This window comes from Rhodnius prolixus, unplaced genomic scaffold (assembly GCF_049639745.1).
Source record: "Rhodnius prolixus isolate KJV_2025 unplaced genomic scaffold, Rpr scaffold_8, whole genome shotgun sequence".
Taxonomy (NCBI): domain Eukaryota; kingdom Metazoa; phylum Arthropoda; class Insecta; order Hemiptera; family Reduviidae; genus Rhodnius; species Rhodnius prolixus.
The window spans coordinates 11701274-11721027 of NW_027411593.1; the positions used below are offsets into that span (position 1 = coordinate 11701274).

General features: G+C 30.8%; 2 protein-coding genes across 6 annotated transcripts in view; both read right to left on the reverse strand.

Moving 5' to 3' along the window:
• Positions 1-1205: 1205 nt before the first annotated feature.
• Positions 1206-6425, reverse strand: Hacd2 (3-hydroxyacyl-CoA dehydratase 2). The gene is made up of 10 exons (XM_074121715.1): positions 6202-6425; positions 5350-5466; positions 4917-5033; positions 4242-4380; positions 4004-4108; positions 3738-3865; positions 3012-3124; positions 2019-2141; positions 1820-1938; positions 1206-1711 (listed from the first exon to the last, which is right to left on the reverse strand). The coding sequence occupies exons 1-10, from the start codon at positions 6280-6282 to the stop codon at positions 1629-1631; spliced, it is 1125 nt and encodes a 374-aa protein (XP_073977816.1). The 5' UTR covers positions 6283-6425; the 3' UTR covers positions 1206-1628.
• Positions 6426-8486: 2061 nt separating this feature from the next.
• Positions 8487-19754, reverse strand: part of CrzR (corazonin receptor) — a 160886-nt gene continuing 149618 nt past the window's right edge. For all 5 annotated transcript variants that reach the window (XM_074121718.1, XM_074121722.1, XM_074121720.1 and 2 more), the window contains 5 exons: positions 19240-19423; positions 18122-18321; positions 17400-17522; positions 16131-16282; positions 8487-12397 (listed from right to left, as the gene is read on the reverse strand). In XM_074121718.1, coding sequence (XP_073977819.1) covers positions 12334-12397; positions 16131-16282; positions 17400-17522; positions 18122-18321; positions 19240-19423 — 723 coding nt within the window. In that variant the 3' untranslated portion in view covers positions 8487-12333. The remainder of the gene's footprint in view (positions 12398-16130; positions 16283-17399; positions 17523-18121; positions 18322-19239; positions 19424-19754) is intronic.

The following is a 19754-nucleotide window of genomic DNA, read 5'->3' on the forward strand; positions in this document are numbered from 1 at the left end:
AGGATCTTTTCTGTTGAGTGCTGGCTTCTGGACATTGTTCATTACAATACTGTATATAATGAGCTGTTTAAGGGAACTAGAGAAAAAAAACAATCTATTAGTGGACAGCAAGCGATCCGGAATATTGGGGAGGAAGTTGAGTAAATAATCACTTAGCTGTTCTTTTCTCTAGATAACGTATTCTTTTTGTTTTTTCTTCAATTTATTTTTCACTTGTCTCTTTATGAAAAACTGGTATGTCACATCATTAACACTGAAATTGCGAATCCCGACAATTAGATATATGTTCTTAAGTCTATAGCAGAGCTAGCAATGAAATATGAATGTATTATAGAATGAATGCAAGAAAATGATTACAGATGGATTACGTGATTTCAATTTCGGTTAAGCTATAAGGATGGTAGGAATATAGAGTACTGATCCATCCATTAGTTGTAGTATATGTAAATAGTTGGATATAGTAGAGGGATGAATGTGTGAAGCGAATTTATTTATAAATAAGAATGGAGAGTGAGTGATATTCTAGTGATAAGCACCTAGACGATGCTGGCTGTATGGCGAAAGCCAATGCCAAAAAAAGAAAAAAAAAAAAGTAACGATTGTTTTATCCGATTTAATATGCACTAAAGTTGGTATTCCTTGAGCTAGTGATTTGTTTTAGGTTTAGGTATCATAATTGGACATATTATCAATTTCTAGTCCTTTGATATATATTTACCAAATGGATGTATTAAAGGATGATTGTTAGGCCTCTAGTCACTGGAAGCGACTGGATTTGTGCAATTGAAGTCTTCCTCTGTTAGCTACCAGGTAAAGTCAATACAATAATAATTTTTAACTTTTTAATGCTATTTATTAATGTCGAATGCTTCTTTTTAGTAGCTTCTGGGATCTGGCGGGTATGATTCGTTAGGTAACCTTCATTCTAGTTTAGTCTACCTCGGGAAACAGTAGCAAAAATGTGTGATACGTATATCGCCCGGCAACATAACAATCTTCAACCATCATTCGGCATTTCTTACAAAAGCACTCCAATAGAAAAAATCTTCATCATTACGCAGAACGTAATTAAAAGAATTAAAATAACCACATTATGGTCCCTATTCCTCAGTGAGTCAGATACACATCTGTAACATATAGTGTGCATCATCACATAGTGTTAATGCACTCGCACAATTGTATAACTAAACAATAAAAAAGATGAATATTATCAAAAAGCGTATCAACAATTTTTCTATTTGTGTTTCTATTATTCAACATTCATATTTGAACACTACTTAAATTATCAATTATTTAAAACCAATATGGGACTATTTCCTTGGATTAACTAATGGAATGTGAAATTCCATGAATGGATGTTAGATGGATTGTTACTGATAAGTCTTTATTTATTATTAATTAAATGACTAGTCTTGTCAAACAAACATCTTTAACAGAACAGAAATCTTAGTAAATAAAAAAAAATCATTAATAAATGCCTAACAAATTCCCAGGGAATTTATTATCTACTTAAATGATGTAGTAAATTTTTAAATAAAGTCTATAATAAGAGTTATTGTGTTTTTGAATGAAACTAATTTACATATTGTAAATTTAAAACCAGAAACTTGATCACTTCAATTGTTTGTTTAATAAAATTTAGCCTTCCACTTTTTTGGTCCCAGTTTCTTAATACGGGCTCTGTACATATGTGTCATCAATGCATAGATTCCTAAAAAAAATATTAACATTTAACAGAAATTTCGCAAGTCAGAAATGTCTCTATTTGAACACTATTATTAATATTATTACTACAATCTTTATAATAACAATGTCTAACCTGGGAAAAAAAGTACTAGAAGATATAATTTCATTAAAGTTGGCATATGGAATGAGAAATTCCATGAATTTGGCATGGACACTACAAATCTTTGGGTCTCTTCAAAATAAGGAATATTTCTGTAAAATACAATCACATTACATCTATAATAATCATCTCAGAACTGTAACTAAGAAGTAGGAAAAGGAAGTCTACTCACCTTAGAATAATAATGCCTTCACAGAGTGCTCCAAGCGGATATAGAGGTATCCAAATGGTATATCTAAGCCAAGTTAACAATCCAATAGTACGTTTATATATATCGGTAATATAGTAAGGGTATCTAAAAAATACAATAAAAAAAGTACAATAGGTTTTTTTAAGAAACTAGTTTTGGATACATTATATCAAAAAGTTTTTATTTTCGCAGCGGTGAGCTTGAATGCGCAACATTTTTACTCACAAATATTTAGCGCTTGGAAATGCGAAACTGCGAAATTTTAATATGATTCATCATTTCTGCTGGAAGCACTTTTTAGGCTGAAACTTTCGTCATTTTAAGCTAAGTACAATATTTTAGAGGAAATGTACCTCAGGAAGAAGAATTATCATCATCTCTGACAGACCGCTCTAAATGGTTTGATACATATTATGACAAATCGGAAGACTAATTAATGACGTAAAGACTCAGATTGCACCCTTAGGGGAACCACTGAAAAATGCTTATTAAAACTATATTATTTAATAGAGGAGTGCGGCTTGTTATATATATCGGTACATATAACTAAGGTCTTGTTGATCATGGCAGAAGTCCTTGAAAGGGCACTTCAAATATCTTTAAGGGATTGGAGTAGTTAATTAAAAATAGCTTTGGAACCGCTGTCTAATACTACTACTCCCTCCCTTGGAAATCCTTGAATTTTGCTCTGAATTAATCTGTAATGAAGTCAAGCTAGGCACCTTGCCTGACATTCTTGAAAGATAAGAGACTTCCTTAAAGAAGCTTAGAGTGAAGGCCAGTTACTTAAGTCTATATTCAGGGAGATCTCTTGAAAGTTTCAAAAGTACGTCAGACTTATCGTTAGATGAGATGAAGAAAAAAAAAACCAACGTGAACTTAAACCCATCAGCAGACGTTGGAAAATGTCACCAAGATTTTATATCAAATAATCGTATATAAAAAACAAAGTAATTTCATTCATATAATTCGTACCTGACAACTTCAATGATTGACCAAATTAAAAAAAGGTAAAATACTACAGGTTTTGTTTGCATCCTTGGCTCTAATTCAATCATTATGAACAAAACAATGGCTCTTCCAGTTACCTATAAGTAGAAATTTTCGATCAGTAGAATGACTTCACAAATATTCATCTTTCTTACAGTACTTTTTTAACATTGCTTAATGCTTTTAAGGCAAGTTTGAGGATGGTATTTCAAAATCTAAAATTTAATTGTACTACAAAATAAGAGAATAAGCTTTCGATTAAACAACGAAAAAAACATGCAAATCGGACTATGAAATGCGCAAAATTACAAAATTTCCATGGCCCGGAGAGATAGAATTTCTCCTAATTCCATAACTTTCACTTGGAAAGAAATCATCTTCATCTAGACAATCTAGAGAGATGGGATTCTCTAACAGAAACGAACAATGCTCTTGGCTCACCATCAGTTAACTACTTTCAACTCTAGATGCATATTCTCTTCTAGGGAAGAACTGTTTTAATCTATCTAAACTCCATTTAGGAAATATGCCACATTCCACTAATCAAGGCACTAAAATTTGATCTTAAATAACATTTAATCTTATTAGAAATAGAAAGATATTTCTTTCTTACGTTAACAATTCCAACATGCATTTAGAGTATTTTTATCCCAGAAAAAGTTCTGAGTAAATTACTGAAAAACAAAAAATTCAAATTACTGAAAGAATTACCTGAGCAAGTGGTACCATAGGATTACCTTTGGTATATCCAAAAATTGGATGCATTACTTCAAGAAATTGAAATAATTGAGCAAACTTAAATACAGGACCAACTGCATCATATGTTCCAGGAAGTGAATCTAAAATGTTTAATTTTAATTGAAGTTATAAAATCAGGAACTTATTGTGAAGAAAGCTCTAATTGATCAAATAAATATTTCTCAAGAATAAAGTATTTATATAGAAAACTGCTGTTTGTTATATTTAATTTCGCTTACCATATCCATCTTTCATGAAACGTATACCCATTACTACCAGTATGTAAGTAAAGAAGACAAATTGGGTCAAATTATAAAAAGCCAAATACACTTTTCTTATATCTTCTAGAAAGAAAAAATAAAATTAAAAATATAATCCTTACAATTACTACTCACAAACATATCAAAATTTGATAATGTTCCAAAAAAATCGTTAAAGTTGGTGAGAACGAAACATTTATTTCGAACTTAACTGTACCTTTGACATACCCAAATTCATCTCGTTTCAATTTTTCATATAATTCAGGATAATCTCCCATTATATCTTTTGCTCCAGCATTTTCTGCATTTGAATCTGAAAGGTCTTCATCTTCGGACTTCCACCGTTCAAAATCAACCTATAATTTCCAAATCTAAAGTAAAAATAAAGAAATGAACACAGAAAAGGTATTATCTATGTGGTTAGCGTATTGGATTCACACACGGAGATCCCTGGTTCGAATCTAACTGCTGGTCCTTAGATTTTATTTTCGTAGGAGCTTCTTACAGCTTATGGTCCGGTTATGGACAGTGTAACGAGAGAAGCTGTCCGGAGGCCGGCAGAGCACTGAAAAAAGCACTGGGCGCCAATAACCAAAGATGCTGACGCACTAAGTTAAAGAACAAATGAACAAACTCAAACAACTCAAGTTTGTGTGATACTTTCGCATCAAATTTATAAGCACGTTATAACCATTAAAATATAGTATAAAGAGACTGAATTGAAGAAATTGATCCGAGGATCAACATAAAGATATAAGCAATAAAACGCCCTTTCAATACGAGTTATACACGAACAGTCTTAGAGCGAAATATCAAATATTGTTTTTCTCAACAGTTTTGCTTTTTTAAAGAACAAATTGAATGCTAATCTTCTGTAACCTTGAAAACGTACTTTCAGCCATGCTGGTTTCTGCTGATGCTTTATTAAACGAGGCCACCAACTACTATTAGCTTTCTTCAAAACGAACTCTACAGCTCTTGGTGACATCTTAGTCTGGTGAACGTCATCCTGAAACAACAGCTTCTCTAAGTGAATACTCTTTACGACTGAAATAAAATGAAAAATCGCTTTTTACTAGGACATATATCACCTAAGAATAAATTTAGAAATATAGGCAAAATATGGCTAGCACCAAATTATCTTCTCTACATATAAAATACAAAAGAATACTGTGCAAATTTGAATGAAACAATATGAAAATAATAATTATTTTCATTAATGATAATTATTATTTTGTGGGCAGAGGAAGGACAAAATATCTGCATCATCACAAATTTTACCAATTCGAAATGCAAGAAAATTAAGGAATTCTGATTGTACTTACGTTAGGATCTAAATCCCCGAACAAGTTTAAAGCGAATGAATAATCTGAAGGTCCATGGGCACCAACTCCGCTTGCAGTCATGGCTACATAATTTTGGGATAAGTCCACTTTTGGATCCTAAACAAAAATTTTTGATTAATTAAAAATTCATCGAATATTATCACTAATATAACTAATCTCTGATTATATCCGTCGTAGCATGAGTTTTTTTTTTTACATTCCTGTCCAGTTTCGCTTTTCATCCATCAAAAATTAATTAATCAAGATAAAGAATTTGACTTTTCTAATTTTCCGTTTCCCACTACACTTGCTCAGTAGTACCTTCACATTCAGCAAGTATATTACTAAAATTAACCTATGTCTGAGATCTAATAGTCTGATATTTGCAGCATTATCAGTATCTAATGGTAACATTTTGAACCCTCTTCAAGGAGAAGTGAATTACCACTTTTTCTTAGTCATTCTATTACTAACTACATTTGTCCCCAAAACTAGGAGTATAGTTTTGCCAGGGATTGTATGAAATACTTCTTCAAATGGAATGATTCAGTAGTAATTAGGCATAAAATTCGTTTCTTATTTTATAAAATCCATTGAAAATTATTTCGGATTTTTACAAGTTTAGAGTGGTTGCTTAAAAATATTTTTTCCAAGAGTTTTATATTTGTATTTAAATCTATTTTGCGTAATAGTTCAAAGCAAAAACATTAAAATAATGCGGTGACTATTATAAAATAATTTGGAAATCATTTCATTTCCCTATAAAAAAAAAAGTAATATACCGTGACATGACAAGCAATAAAATAGAATTAATTATCATAATGGAAGCAGACTGTTGAAATGAATAAATACCTTAATATCTTTAAGATCAACTTTGATAAATATATTGTTTGCATCCTGAGCCCAATACACAAAAGGACTAGGGGAAACCATTGTATTTTCTTGACCTGAACGTAGCGAGCTATTCAATACTTCACTTGTTTGTAATTTAATTAATACAACAAAAAACTGTACTAATCGTTATCAATTGCTTGCTCCTCACTGTAACCTAAACAGACCAAACCTTTCCTGTTAAATAGTACCGCATTGAGTGGCTTGTCTCGAACTACCTACCATCTAGCGAAAAAACTCAGTACTACATTCAAACTCCTTTTGAACTTCTGCAGCACAATTTTTTCATTTTATGTGGTTTTTTCCTACGAAAATCGACCATTGTAATTTTATTAGATTCATGCTACATTGAGTACATTTCCAAAAGATTAACTTTAAATTCGGGATAACGTTTCTTACTAAAAAAATTAGGTACAAACTTTCCACAATTAGCTTGTGTTAAGAATAACTGAATAAATATTTTCATTATATTCAAAGAGCAATATTCATTTATTTTTCTGACCATAGGAAATGTTTCCCGTGTCCTGAAATGTTTTACTTTGACAAAGTATAAGCAGATTTCGTTATATATAAGGAGATATCCAGTATGTAACAACCTCCTTATTATAAATTACTGTTCATTATTTTTGGTGACTGAATCATACTTGATGAAAAATGAATACCAGTTTCAGTCATGATAAACTTTATTATGCCGAGCTTTCGAACTAGGGACTAGGTCATCTTCAGGGCTAATTTACAATATACTGTTTTACATCATTAGAGGGTTGGTGTGTCTTCTGTCTTTTCTGTTCATGGACTGACTCCTTATTCTATTTTCTTGCGATATATAATTAGGGATGTTGTTTTCACCGGAGGTTCAATGCGTTTAAAAATTGACAAAATGAGGGACTGTTCTGTACATAAGAGGGTATTCTTACTTCAAAAACGAAAAGCTGCAAGAAATTAAATTTTACATTTGTTTACGTACTTCTACGAGACCTGACAGGGGAGTTAGTAAAGATAATTCCTTCATTTTGTATACCACTTTACTGAAAATCTTTTTTGAAAATTTCTCGAAGTAGTTTACTGAGAAAATGAACGGTTACAAACCTGATAATGTGGTCATACATATTGCAAAGTTAACACCCAGGACCCGATTTTAGATATTACTTTGTACGTTTGCTTGATTTACAGATTCTTTTCTTTTTCTTCGATTGCGACTCTAACTATTCTTAAATTAAGTAGAAGGCGAAGTTTCAGAAATAAATGCTGGTATGATATAAAGGAATACTGATTCTCACGCGGTTTTTCATTAAATCCTGCAGTAAATGGCTTAAAGATGTTGAATTTCGGTTGGAGCTAGGTAGCTCCTGATTAATGTCTGGGCAAAAAGTGTTAGGGAAAATAGAGCAGGGTTTCCTTTAAAGACATCTCGAGTTTTTCTTCTTTGGTTTTATCCTTTAGTCTGTTGAGCACGTTAAATCCCTAAAAAAACAAATTGAAGCTAATTCACAACTCTATTCTTTAAAGGGGGAAAAAAAGATAACAAGCTTTTTTGAAAATACACTAAAAAATCACTCACAAGGAAGTAAAGAGAAACTATCGTTTCTATTGAGGGCAAAAGAAGTGTCTGCTTTTAAAAGAAACATCCCTGCTGATAGACAAAAGTCTCTTCCACAATTGAATGAAAAAAAAGAATGAGTCGTTTCTGTTTTAAGGAGGAAGTGGAGAAACTTAATGGTAGAGCTGAGAAAATCAGGATATACATGTATTTATATTTTTTGAAAATAAAAATTTGTATTTTCACAAAACATGAAATTACGTAATACTTTATTATATGTACAAATAACGCACAATTTTTTGACAAGAGTTTTAATGAAGATACACTATTAACAAGGAATAAGGATTATTTGAATTTCACCAGAACTACAGCACTTATTGGAAATTTACTCTTAACATTGCACTACTTTAGATCACATAAATAACAAATTAACTTATAAGTATTAATGGAGAAAACAAGATAGTAGTGATATGATAATTACTTTAAAAAAGTAATAAAATAAATACATAAATAAATAAAATAGAATTCAAAATTAAATAAATAATTAATAAAAAATAAATTCATTGAACGTCCTATTCGAAGAGAATCTTGCAATTAAATTGATAATTTACTATTTAGATAGTGTCTATATTTGTCACAAATTATTGGGGCGAAGAATATTTTTGAATGAACTCTTTAAATAGGTTTTTAAATAGATCTGTTTAAAAAATAAAAAACATAAAAATCACAAAAATCTACTAATCTAGTAAAAACTTTGCCACTGAGTAACAACAATCAGAATGATTGTTTAGTCTTTACTTTAGTGCACACTTCAATCTAACACCAATTGTATTGCAAAAGGCAATTATTTTAACTTAACATACCTAATAATCCTAGCATTTAGTCTAATCCTTAGTTCTATTACGTTAAGAGTGAAGTTTGTTATTTTATAGGAAAATAAATAGAAGACGGTCCTTTTTGTTCTTACATTCTTGGAAGATTTTAATTTAAGTAACTAAGCATTCAAAAAATGTTCTGCTTAAAAAATACTCTTTTGTTTGAAATAGTTTCAAATAATTTAGTTTCTAACATTCTGAACAAGATCAGATTAAAAGAGTCCAAAGTTACAATCCTTAAGAATTGTTTTGTCTAGTCCGGCATAGTGATTTAGATTTTGGAGAAAAGACAATTTAAGGAATGTGGTTTATCGGCTCAGTTTCTGATCTAATGGAGCTTCCTCAAAGTCTGTCGCTGGCTCCCTCTTCGAACTCTAGGTACAGATGCTTCAGGGTTATGAGTTTTTACGCCAGACATAAGAATGCAATGTAGAAACTCTAATTCTCAATGCTCAGATCATTTTATACCACAATACAGATTTGATTAATCGTTTTAAGTAAACAAGGCCAGAACGGATAGTAGATCTGTTGACAAGCAGATCGAAAGATATAATTTGTAGGTAGTTTTGCAACAGCCCTCGAAAAAACAGCCTGTATCAAAAGAAGAACCTTTAGTCGTCGAAAGACCACTAAGAAACAAATACTTTCATCTCTTTAGTCAGCTGCACTGAGGCAGCTTTTGAAAATATCTCATCCTTAGTCTGGGAGTTCAACAAGTCCTTGATGGAACATATTCAGGAATACAATATTGCACGAATAGGGGGATTCGCTGGCTTAGAATAGTTACCATTAGTGCAAAATGGGACAGCCACCTCAAAGTAAACCCTACACTAACGTTTCTTAAAATAAAATTTATCTGAATATTTCTTTAGAATTTTGTACATATTTTAGATATTTATACCATACTACAGTGGAATTCCGTAATGTAGTTGCACTTCAAGTCATAGTATGTGTACAAATATCTCTTTAATCAACCATACAAATTTGGAAATGTTAATTTGATCAACAGATCTCTAAGGTTACAAAGTTAAAAAAGCTTTCAAATGTTTCTGTTTTGCCATAACCATTGGAAGCGAAGTCAGACTGAAGAAAAATATTGCAAGGAATAAAACGATTCAGAAATGAAATGAAAATATTTTATTTATAAACAAACAGAAACTTGTAATACTTGCCCCTTAAAGAAAAGATTTAAATGCTCACAAATAAAAAATAAATCGATTTTTTAAAATAAAATTACATTAATAAAATGAGAAAATATTAAACTATATTTTTTTAAAGTTTAACTTTATTAAAGTTGTACTCAGTCTTCTTGTTAGATTTTGAACATCTTTTTACTTTCTCTTACTACTTTTAGTTTTCAAATATTAGAAAAGTTCTCTATGTATTTGTGTATGTATTTAAAATATTTTAAAAATGACAAAGAGCAGGATGCTTAGTTTTATCTAACTTTTAGCACTTCTAAGCCTAAATCCACTTAGATATCTAAGTTTTCTCATTATATATGTATAGAGATTTTAGATCTAAAAATGTTATTCACATTTTCTTTGGCAATTATCTTTTGGATAGGTTTGAGGCGTAGTTAGGCTTGCTTACTTCCAAAAAAAAGAAGTGAATTCAGCAATTTTTGAACAGTGTTCATAGTTTATGCACAGTGTTCATATTGGATTAAATTTGATGCAAAAATTTCGAATTTCAAGAATCATGAGTGTCTTTTTCTCGAAATCAATTTCTTGATATAGTTTAGAGATTGATAATTTCTTACTGATACTTTTTCTGAGATGGTTGAATTTAGAAAGGTACCAGAATGAAAGGGCGGTATCTGTGAAATACCATTTTAATGCCTTCACCACTTGTACATTTATAATGAGATGTTATTAAATATGTTAAAGTACGATTTTGCGAAAAATTGCTTGGTCGGATGTTCGAACCCCTAAACGCCTTTTCCCCCCGTGATTTTCTTAATAATGACCCAATCATGTTCCTTCAATATCGTTGATTTTATCCTCGTAGCAACATATTTATAGCATCCCTGACCAGTTGCAGACTTTATCCATCGTCAGAGAGGTAGATGATGGATGAGTCCCTGACAGATAAAATCAACTAGCCCTGCGGACCTAACAACATTTTTTAAAGTTTTTAAAAATCCCAACAAAGAGAAAATTTGACTAATACCATTGCGAGAATGGTAATAAGAGAAAGTAGTAAACCTGAATTTTTCTGAATGAATTCAAACTTCGGTTTCCCTTTTAAAATTAAGTTAACTAAATTAAGGGTTTTGGTAAAATGTTTTCTCTTAACAGAGAAACAAGAATAATTTAAAAGCAAGTTAAATTAAATCCTCTTCATCATTCATTCATGTTTAAGATTTCTTCAACAAAACATCGGGCTAATTAGCAAACCTCTTAACTCCACCTCTCGTCAATTTCTAGATTTTTTAAAATTTGAATAGACTTGCTAAGAAAAGTTCGCTTCTCCTTTTAATAATTTAAATAAAATGGTTTCAAAATACATGCAAAATCTATACGATGAAATTTTCAAAAGTAAACCCCAGAAATTCTAATAAAATGTGTTTTTTTTGAAAAGTGAATGAACCCTTCAGAAATTGCACATCTCCGATCACACCATTTTCTTTAAACTTCTACATTGTGTGCAATCCAAACAAAATAAAACAGTTAAAACTGGATAAACTATCGAGTAAAGTACAGGTCACTTGCCTCGATTTTAAACAAAACCTTAAACGGTTTCTCCTAAACGAAATGATGACACCTAAACAAAATATACATTTTGAAATACCTAAAATTTCGTATTTATGATTTTATCAAGTACAAATGGGGTAAGAAGTAACAACCGCCCAATAAAAATTAAAACAAACATCTTTCAGGAAAATTTCTAATTAGTGTGTTAAATTTGCTAATTAGGCCGATGATGAACAGTTTTTATCAAAAACTTTCCAGTGAAATATACATATATATATTTTTTATTAACAGTAAAAACATAAATTAATAAAGAGTGTAGTCTTATCTCTACCATATAATTCTAGAACAATAATCAATTGTTAATGAAAAAAAAAATTAATAATGTAATTAATCTAAATAAAGACAATTCACAACATTTTTTTTTTGTTAAAACAAATTAGCTTAATAAACTTAATTTCTGTTATCTACAAAATTTTACTAAAGTTAAAATCAATTATTAAAAAAAATCACAGCCATTTTTTAATTTATAGGAAATAAAGGAAAGTACCGAAAAGTATTTATTAAAATATAAATTCAAGTTTTCAAAATAATAGTAAATATTTTAATACATTTATATTTTTAATTTCTTTTTACTTTTTAAGGTGTGTCAACATTTGAGTTCATTGGTGCCCGGATCTGTTTTTAGTTTTTGTATTCCCAGTCTCCGGACAGCGTCACTCGTTATAGATAACACGGTCCATCACTGGAGAGCATGCGGTGAGTTGCTCCAAGGAAAAGAAAATATAAGGGCCAGCAGCTAGGCTAGGTAGATCGAGATACCCGCGTGGGAATCCAGTTAACTAACCACGAGCTAGCTGATCCCTTTCCTTTTAAAATACAATATACCTAAATTAAAGTTTCTTTGGCATTTTTTTTTTCTTTCTCTCTTTCAGAAAGAAAAAATATATACATTAATTAGGTAACATTACATCTGCCAGATGTTTTACGATGCTATCCTGTACATACTTCTGCTTAGCCCAAGTTTGCTTACTTTATTGGTAATTGTTCTGAAACAATATTTTAAAAAATTATAAAACTAATGAAAAAGAGAATACAAGATAAAACATAACGCGTCACTTTTACAGAAAATGTATGGCTTGCATCTTTTCCAAGGCCCAGTTTGCAAGCAGAATATTGGAATTGTAAAGTGAAGTGACAACAACTAGGATGAAGACAGATTCATCAATCAAATCTCTCTCTTGACGATCTAGACGCATGCATGTATATATGTTCACTATAAGTTTGAGTAGGCGACAATCAACATTCCTCATCAATGAGTAAGGATCCTAAAATTTATCTACTAATATTCAACGATAACAATAAGCGTACACAATTAACAACATTTTATAATCTAGCTAAAGACGGTAGAAGCAAAATTACATAGTCTGTGATAGAATTTAAGTACTAGTACATATCCTTAACAAAAACTTACAGTTTAAAATGTTAAGTATAAGGGTTGATTAAACGCCAAAAGGTACACAAATCAGCGAGTACCCAACATTTCATTAATATTTAAGTAATTCTACTGCATTAATTTTCATTAATAAGTTATTTTTTAGAATTTATTAGATGTCACAGACCCTTATGCTGGCCACTTCATTCATAATATTTTTTTGTTATAATGTTGATAAATCACATATATGTACATGCATGTTAAAGTAGAAAAAGACAAAGTTAGAGTAGGCTACTGTCTTGAATTCGTTTTACCGAAATATTCGTGAGCACAAATAACACACAGTTATAACAAGTAGATTATTCAACAACAATTATTGTAAACGTTTGTTTACCTATTATTATAAACGTTTGACTACTTCATAAAATAACAATTGCTTTAATCGAAGAAAGAACTTAAACCGACGATTTTTATTTAAAAATAAAAATAAATAAATAAAATAAACAAAATCATTGATGTATGTTGGTGTAAGCATTTTCTAAAAAAGGTTTTGAATTTTTTAGCCTCATATTTTTTTTTATATTTTTTATAACGTTTTTCTTTTAAACCTGTAATTAGTAGTTTGATTATTATAAATAACTAGATATTACAGTCAATCTACAGTGCTACTTGAACATATATTTTGTAGACGAAAATGGCCAGCATAAGGGTCTGTGACATCTAATAAATTCTAAAAAATAACTTATTAATGAAAATTAATGCAGTAGAATTACTTAAATATTAATGAAATGTTGGGTACTCGCTGATTTGTGTACCTTTTGGCGTTTAATCAACCCTTATACTTAACATTTTAAACTGTAAGTTTTTGTTAAGGAGATTTTTGTACCTTTTGGATAGATTTTCCTTTTTGTCTATTTGGAATGTTACATATCTGCTTTACAGATTTTTTTAAAATTTGGAATAAGCAATTCTATCATTATAACCTGATAAGGTGGTAAGTCGGAACCATAACTACCACTGGAGAGATCTTTTTAAAGATTGATTATAGTTGCGGTGCCCCAAACCATCCTCAATAACAATTTTTTTGAAAAAGCGTTTTGAATAATATAGGAAGGTATTTGTACGTAAATAGCAAAATTAAACTGCGATTTCAGTACTTCCTTTTAAGAGGAGTAAGAAAAATAAATTGCGATTGCAGTACTTCTCCCTAAAAGGCAAAGAGGCAAAGATTTTTTAATCGACAATTCATTGATTTAAATCGGTTCACTCATTGATAATTTAAACGATTGCAGTACTTCCTGTTAGTAGATGCAAGAGCATGATAGCACTTCACAGCAACGTAGAGGAGCTTTAACCACTTATTCGAGCTGAATTTTATCAAAATCTTGACTAAGCGTTATAAAAATATTGGTAATAATAGTTTTAGAAAGGGCCTTATTTGGGTGGGGCGAACTCCCCTCCTTATGAGACACTGCGTCGAGACTTTTGAAGTGTAAATCTGTACAAAATTTCAATTCGAATGACACTTCATTCATGAAAATCGGTTCACGTGTCGATAATTTGAAACGATTGCTATACTTCCCCTTAACAAGTGTAAGAGCTGATCGCCGCTATAATGTTAGGTAGGGGAGCCCTAACCCTATCATCCTACCAAATTTTATCAAAATCGGGCCAAGATTTACAGAGTAATTAGTAATAATAATTTTGGAGGGGGCCTTACATTAAGGGGGCTAACTCCTCTCCCATTCGATGTACAGAGTCGAGACCCCCAAAAGGCACATCTACATAAAATTCCGAATCGAATGACACCTCATTCATAAAAATCGGTTCACGCGTTTAGGCGCTACGTTGTTTACAAAAAAGGTAACAAGAAGAACAAGAACAAGAACATTTTTTGGAAAAGCCGTTTTTGCTCATTTTCGGAAACTTTTTTCTCGAAAACTATTAGATCTGGGTTGTTGCAAAAAAATTACATCTATAAAGGAGGGTTTGCCCTTTATTTTAAAGAAAATTTGGGAATTTTATCTTTTGTAGAAAAAGAGAAAAAAATTGTCAAAGTTGGGTGTTTTTCAACGTTACGCTTTTTCGTGCACTTTTTTTCGATCAACCCTTATACAACTGTCCTACCGGACAGTTTTAATCCTTTTGCCCGAAAACGTAATTAGAATTTATTCGAACTATTCGTCGCTATCCATGGTTAAAATATATCTTTTTGATTATCTCTCAAAATTTTATTATTTCACTCTCTTTTTATAGAGGCGTGAGAAATATAAAATTTCCGACATTATCATCAAATCAAAATCGCCCCTTACCAAGTTGTATACATACTTTCTCAGAAGCAGAAAATATAAATTTTTGACAGCGAAAAGAAGTATCAACAAACAAAAACAGAAACGGAAATTTCAAAAACTTGTCTAATTCACTATTTATAACTCGTGTGTATTTACATTCAAACGCATCTTGAGTCACGCGTCTACAGACTATTGCTAGCATCAAATGGGATGCATGAAATTTTTTTTTAATTAGGTCGAACTATTTCTTTTTTTTTTACAAAAATAATGTCTTCTATATACAATCATCTGAGCTCAATAAATCTGATGCAGCCATTCTTGTAAAGTATTGTTTTAATCACAGAAACATAACCATGACATCATGAAGGATATTTATAATATCATGAATTACATAATAACGTTACTAAATTAGGTAACGAAATCAAAAAATATTATTCAGAAGAATCCGTTATTTAGAGTTTCGGTTAAAGGGAACTGTCGTACTGTATGATATTTGGGGGTCACCAACGAACAGTTCATCCAGCTAAAATATAAAATATATAAAGGCACCTCAGCCTTATGTAAATATTGATTCCCTTGAAGACCCATGTCTCTTTAAAGACAGTATGGGGTATATCTGGGAATATAAGTCCTTCAAGATGAAGTCAAGGGTTTTGTTTTAGTGATTCCAATTTGCAAAATTTGGAATTGGGCTTACGAGAATCATGGCCCTTGTCGAGCAGAAAATTAGCCACAAACTTTTTTCTGTTTAAAGTAGGCGATATTCGGTCACGTCTCTCTAGAAGAATAGACCAATACTTTTGGATATATAATATCCCAAGTAGGTGGCTATGATTTTCACCCTACTAGTCCCATTTCCAGCAAAAAGGTTTCGTAGTTAGTTTCTACTACAGTACATGCTTCCCCAAAAGCCAATTATCTTCCTTAGCTCAATCTGCCAAGGTATTAGGTTGGCATATTTTTTCTAGCCTTCTAGGAAAACCTAGGAGTGTCTTTATCCTGTAACACTTCTCCTGTAAAAAATACGTTTCCATGTGAAATTAGTTTAATAATTACATTGGATCCTTGTTGTTTGGCAAAAGGACGCTGATCTGTTGAAATTGTTTGCTGTCGCCGTTTGTTCTATTAAGACAAAGGTAGTCTCTTCCTCCCGGAGTGTGCCACGTCCGAGTCCTCTTGAGCAAGGAGTATGTAGCGTGCTCCCTTCCCTGAAGTATGGAATAGAATTTGATTATTTGTTTTTTCTGCTGTTAATTTTTAATAAGTACATATATATATATATTTTAATTATACATTATTTACATAATTTACATTGACAGAATGAGTAGCTAAGCTTCAGCGTTAGTTTTAACTAATCATTAATTTGAAAGGAAGTTCTAGTTTATTAATGTACACGCGAAAAAAAGTGCAAAAAAGTAAAAATAATAATAATTATAAAAATAATATAAAAATTGAATTATACTTAGTGAAGAGCTTCGATTTATAATCATAAAACAAGATATTTCTAGAGGCCTTCGAAACAGAATATTTTGGATAAAATATATCTCGACTTTTTTTTTATAAACATGATAAAATTATTATTTTTTTTTTATTTATTTTTTTTTTTTTATGATTTAAGGCGCGTCAACATCTTAGGTTATTGGCGCCCGGAGCTTTTTTCAGTGCACTGCCGGCCTCCGGACAGTGAGCTGTAAGAAGCTCCTAGGAAGAGAAAATCTAAGGGTCAGCTGCTGGATTCGAACCCGGGACCTCCACGTGGGAGTCCAGTATGCTAACCTCATAGCTAATCCCTTCCCTATGATAAAATTATTAAACTTATTCAGAATATTAAAAGTAAATCATGTTTATAATTTAAAATAGTAATATCGGTATTCATTTTTAGCTGAAAATGTAATAAGCGCTTAACTTTATTTTATTTTTTTAAAAATAAATACCATCATTTGCAATGCAAGGGTTAATTACAACAAAATATACATAATAGTTCAAAGAATCAATAACAGATTAATCTTCCGCATCGTCTAAAATAAAATATTTTTGGGTTCGGATTGCGAACAGTTATTCTCCTCATTCTTACAAGAAAATATTCCTAGAATATCATCAATTCCACAAATAAGTATGTTAGATCAATACTAGGCTCAGTTAATCAATAATTCTCAATGATCATGCCAAATTCTGAAGTTAATAATCTGTAAAAAAAGAATCAAAACAAAAGAAACTCTCCTACTTTCTTACAGAAGGATAGTTAAATGTTAATTAAAAAGAAATATAAAATTATGTGATAGATTAAAGGAAGAAAATAAGCAAAAGCAAAAAGTAAACACTTACAGACCTAGCGCTCCCGGTTTTCTTTGAAGGTCGCCAAAGATGAAAAGCACCATATATTAGTGGATTTACAAGGCTGTTAGACATTCCAAAGAAGAATATTCCTTTTTGTAATTCTTCGCTCAACTATAAAATGACATAGTGCTCTAAATCTTAAGTTATTATTTATAGTATAGTTTTCATTTAACATAATTTTTCTTTTCTATTCTATTATCCTTGTTCAAATAAAATTTGTTCCCACACCAGTCACGGCCAGACTCACTGGTGTGGCCTAATTCGTTTACATAAACATTTCTCATTCCTTTGGAACTCCAATTTAGTTATGGAACTTTCCTATTCCTCAAATATCTGTTAGCGCGGTTCTTAAAAGAATTGATATAAGCACATTATCTGCTTGATATCTGCATGAGCCTTTTGTAAATAATACTATTTGGATTTGTGCAAATTTTGTGCTTTAAATTGGAATATTAAATTTTTTACATGAAAAAATAAATGAACTTTATTGATTTTGCAAGAGCAAGAAGCGAGAAGCTGCCAGGCTTCCATAATATTATTTAAAGCTCAGTAATTTCTCTTCCATTACCACATTTTTTCAATATCTTCACTTGGACACAAAAGCTACCGAAATATGACGATAACTGAATTTAATTTTAATTAAAATTTCAAGAGAAAGGCAAACATTACATTTTTGTGTGAATATGTACGAAACTGATTTAAAAACTTACATGTTTATCTGGATTTAAAAACATAAAAATTATCATCATCGTGTAATATGGAGTCCACCAGACAATAAATGTAACCACAATGACCAGAGATATTCTAAATGATTTCATCTTTGCTCTGTGTATTAATCTTCTTCGATTAATGTCCAATTTTCTTGTAGCACTAGTATTGTTACTTTCATCACGGAACATTTTGTCACTTTCTAAAACAATAATTGTAATAATAATACAAATTTGTGTTTATTTATTTATTTTTTATTATTATTATTTTTTTTAAATAGAATAAATAAATTTAAACTCAAAGGCTGGTGAGCCAAAATTCTCTTTTGACTGGTTAGCCGACTAAACCCTCTCACAAAAATTTGAGGAAAAATAGGGAACAGAAGACTCTTAAAACATTTGATGCTTATTGTTAATCTGAATTCAGACCAAAGTACACACCAGTACATCAACTTAAGTTAGTATCAGAACTCAATTATGAAGGCAGAAGAAGAGGAGTCATATTTCTCATTTATTTTATTGAAACCTCAGCCTCATTTTAATTACTGCGGAAATTTGGGCTTTTTTACAAACTTAGAAACCAGACGATAACATGGTAACTCATACAACACAGGATGAACCTTACTAATTTGAATAGATTAAAGTAGAAGCTGCAGCTCAACCCTTTGAAAGTAGAAAGCAAATCTTCGATGGTTTTGAAATTAAGCGCTACGCCAATTAACTAACATAATCATGGAGTTGATGTTTGCGAAATTAGGCTGACCACAATTAACTCACTGATGAAACATTGAAAATAAAGTTCTGCGAACAGAATCTCTGCACACGCTACACCATCTCGGTGGTTACCATAAAGGTAATCTGAAGGAATACTCGTATGACGATCTGATTATTCAAGGATTTTTAAATATATAATTTTATTTATTTATTTTTTTAAATATGTTATTTGCAATATATCAAGTATGCTTTGTGAAAAACTCAAAGTGACCTGAACTACCACTAAATTGTAAAAGTATGTTTGAATAAAATAAAAGATTACAACATTGAAGTGAACGATTTTTTTTTTCTACATAGAAATTAACATCAGAAAAAAAGATTACTAATTTCAATTAAAGGAAACTTACGTGAAATTGTGATTATTGTTGACACATACGAAATGATTAGAATCAATAATGGTAACATGAACATACACACAAAGCTGAAGGTTGTGTACAATTGTTCTTGCCATGGTTCTGTATAAAAGCCATAAGTTACACACTGATAAAATTCTTCATAAAATGGTCCTTTAGACAGGTGAAATATGAACACCTGTGAAACAAAAATCAAAATATATTTTCGTCAAACTTATAACCAGAAAAAAACGGTATATATCCTCAAAGAGTTTTGCAGCTATTAAAGTATATTCTGTTTCTACTGTTTATGTTCAATTTTTACGATGCCCCGCGAAAGGTATCCAACTGACTGACTTTCTTACCAAAGGCTTATTTGTATCTATCCATAGCAATGAAATCATCCAAAACATCCATTGATGAATGTGGATTAATAAAAATTCAGACGTTAATCCTTTAAATACTTATTAAATTACATCATTTTTTTAGATAACAAATTAAACAACAGGTAATGCTGAGACTTGAAAAAT

What these genes read in the sequence shown, in the direction of transcription:
- Hacd2 (XM_074121715.1), bottom strand. Translation starts at nt 6,282, where the DNA reads ATGGTTTCCCCTAGTCCTTTTGTGTATTGGGCTCAGGATGCAAACAAT. An exon ending in CTATGGTACCACTTGCTCAG is followed by an intron (nt 3,125 to 3,737) that starts GTAATTCTTTCA and finishes TTCTACTTATAG; the next exon opens with GTAACTGGAAGAGCCATTGT. An exon ending in GAAGGCATTATTATTCTAAG is followed by an intron (nt 1,939 to 2,018) that starts GTGAGTAGACTT and finishes TGTATTTTACAG; the next exon opens with AAATATTCCTTATTTTGAAG.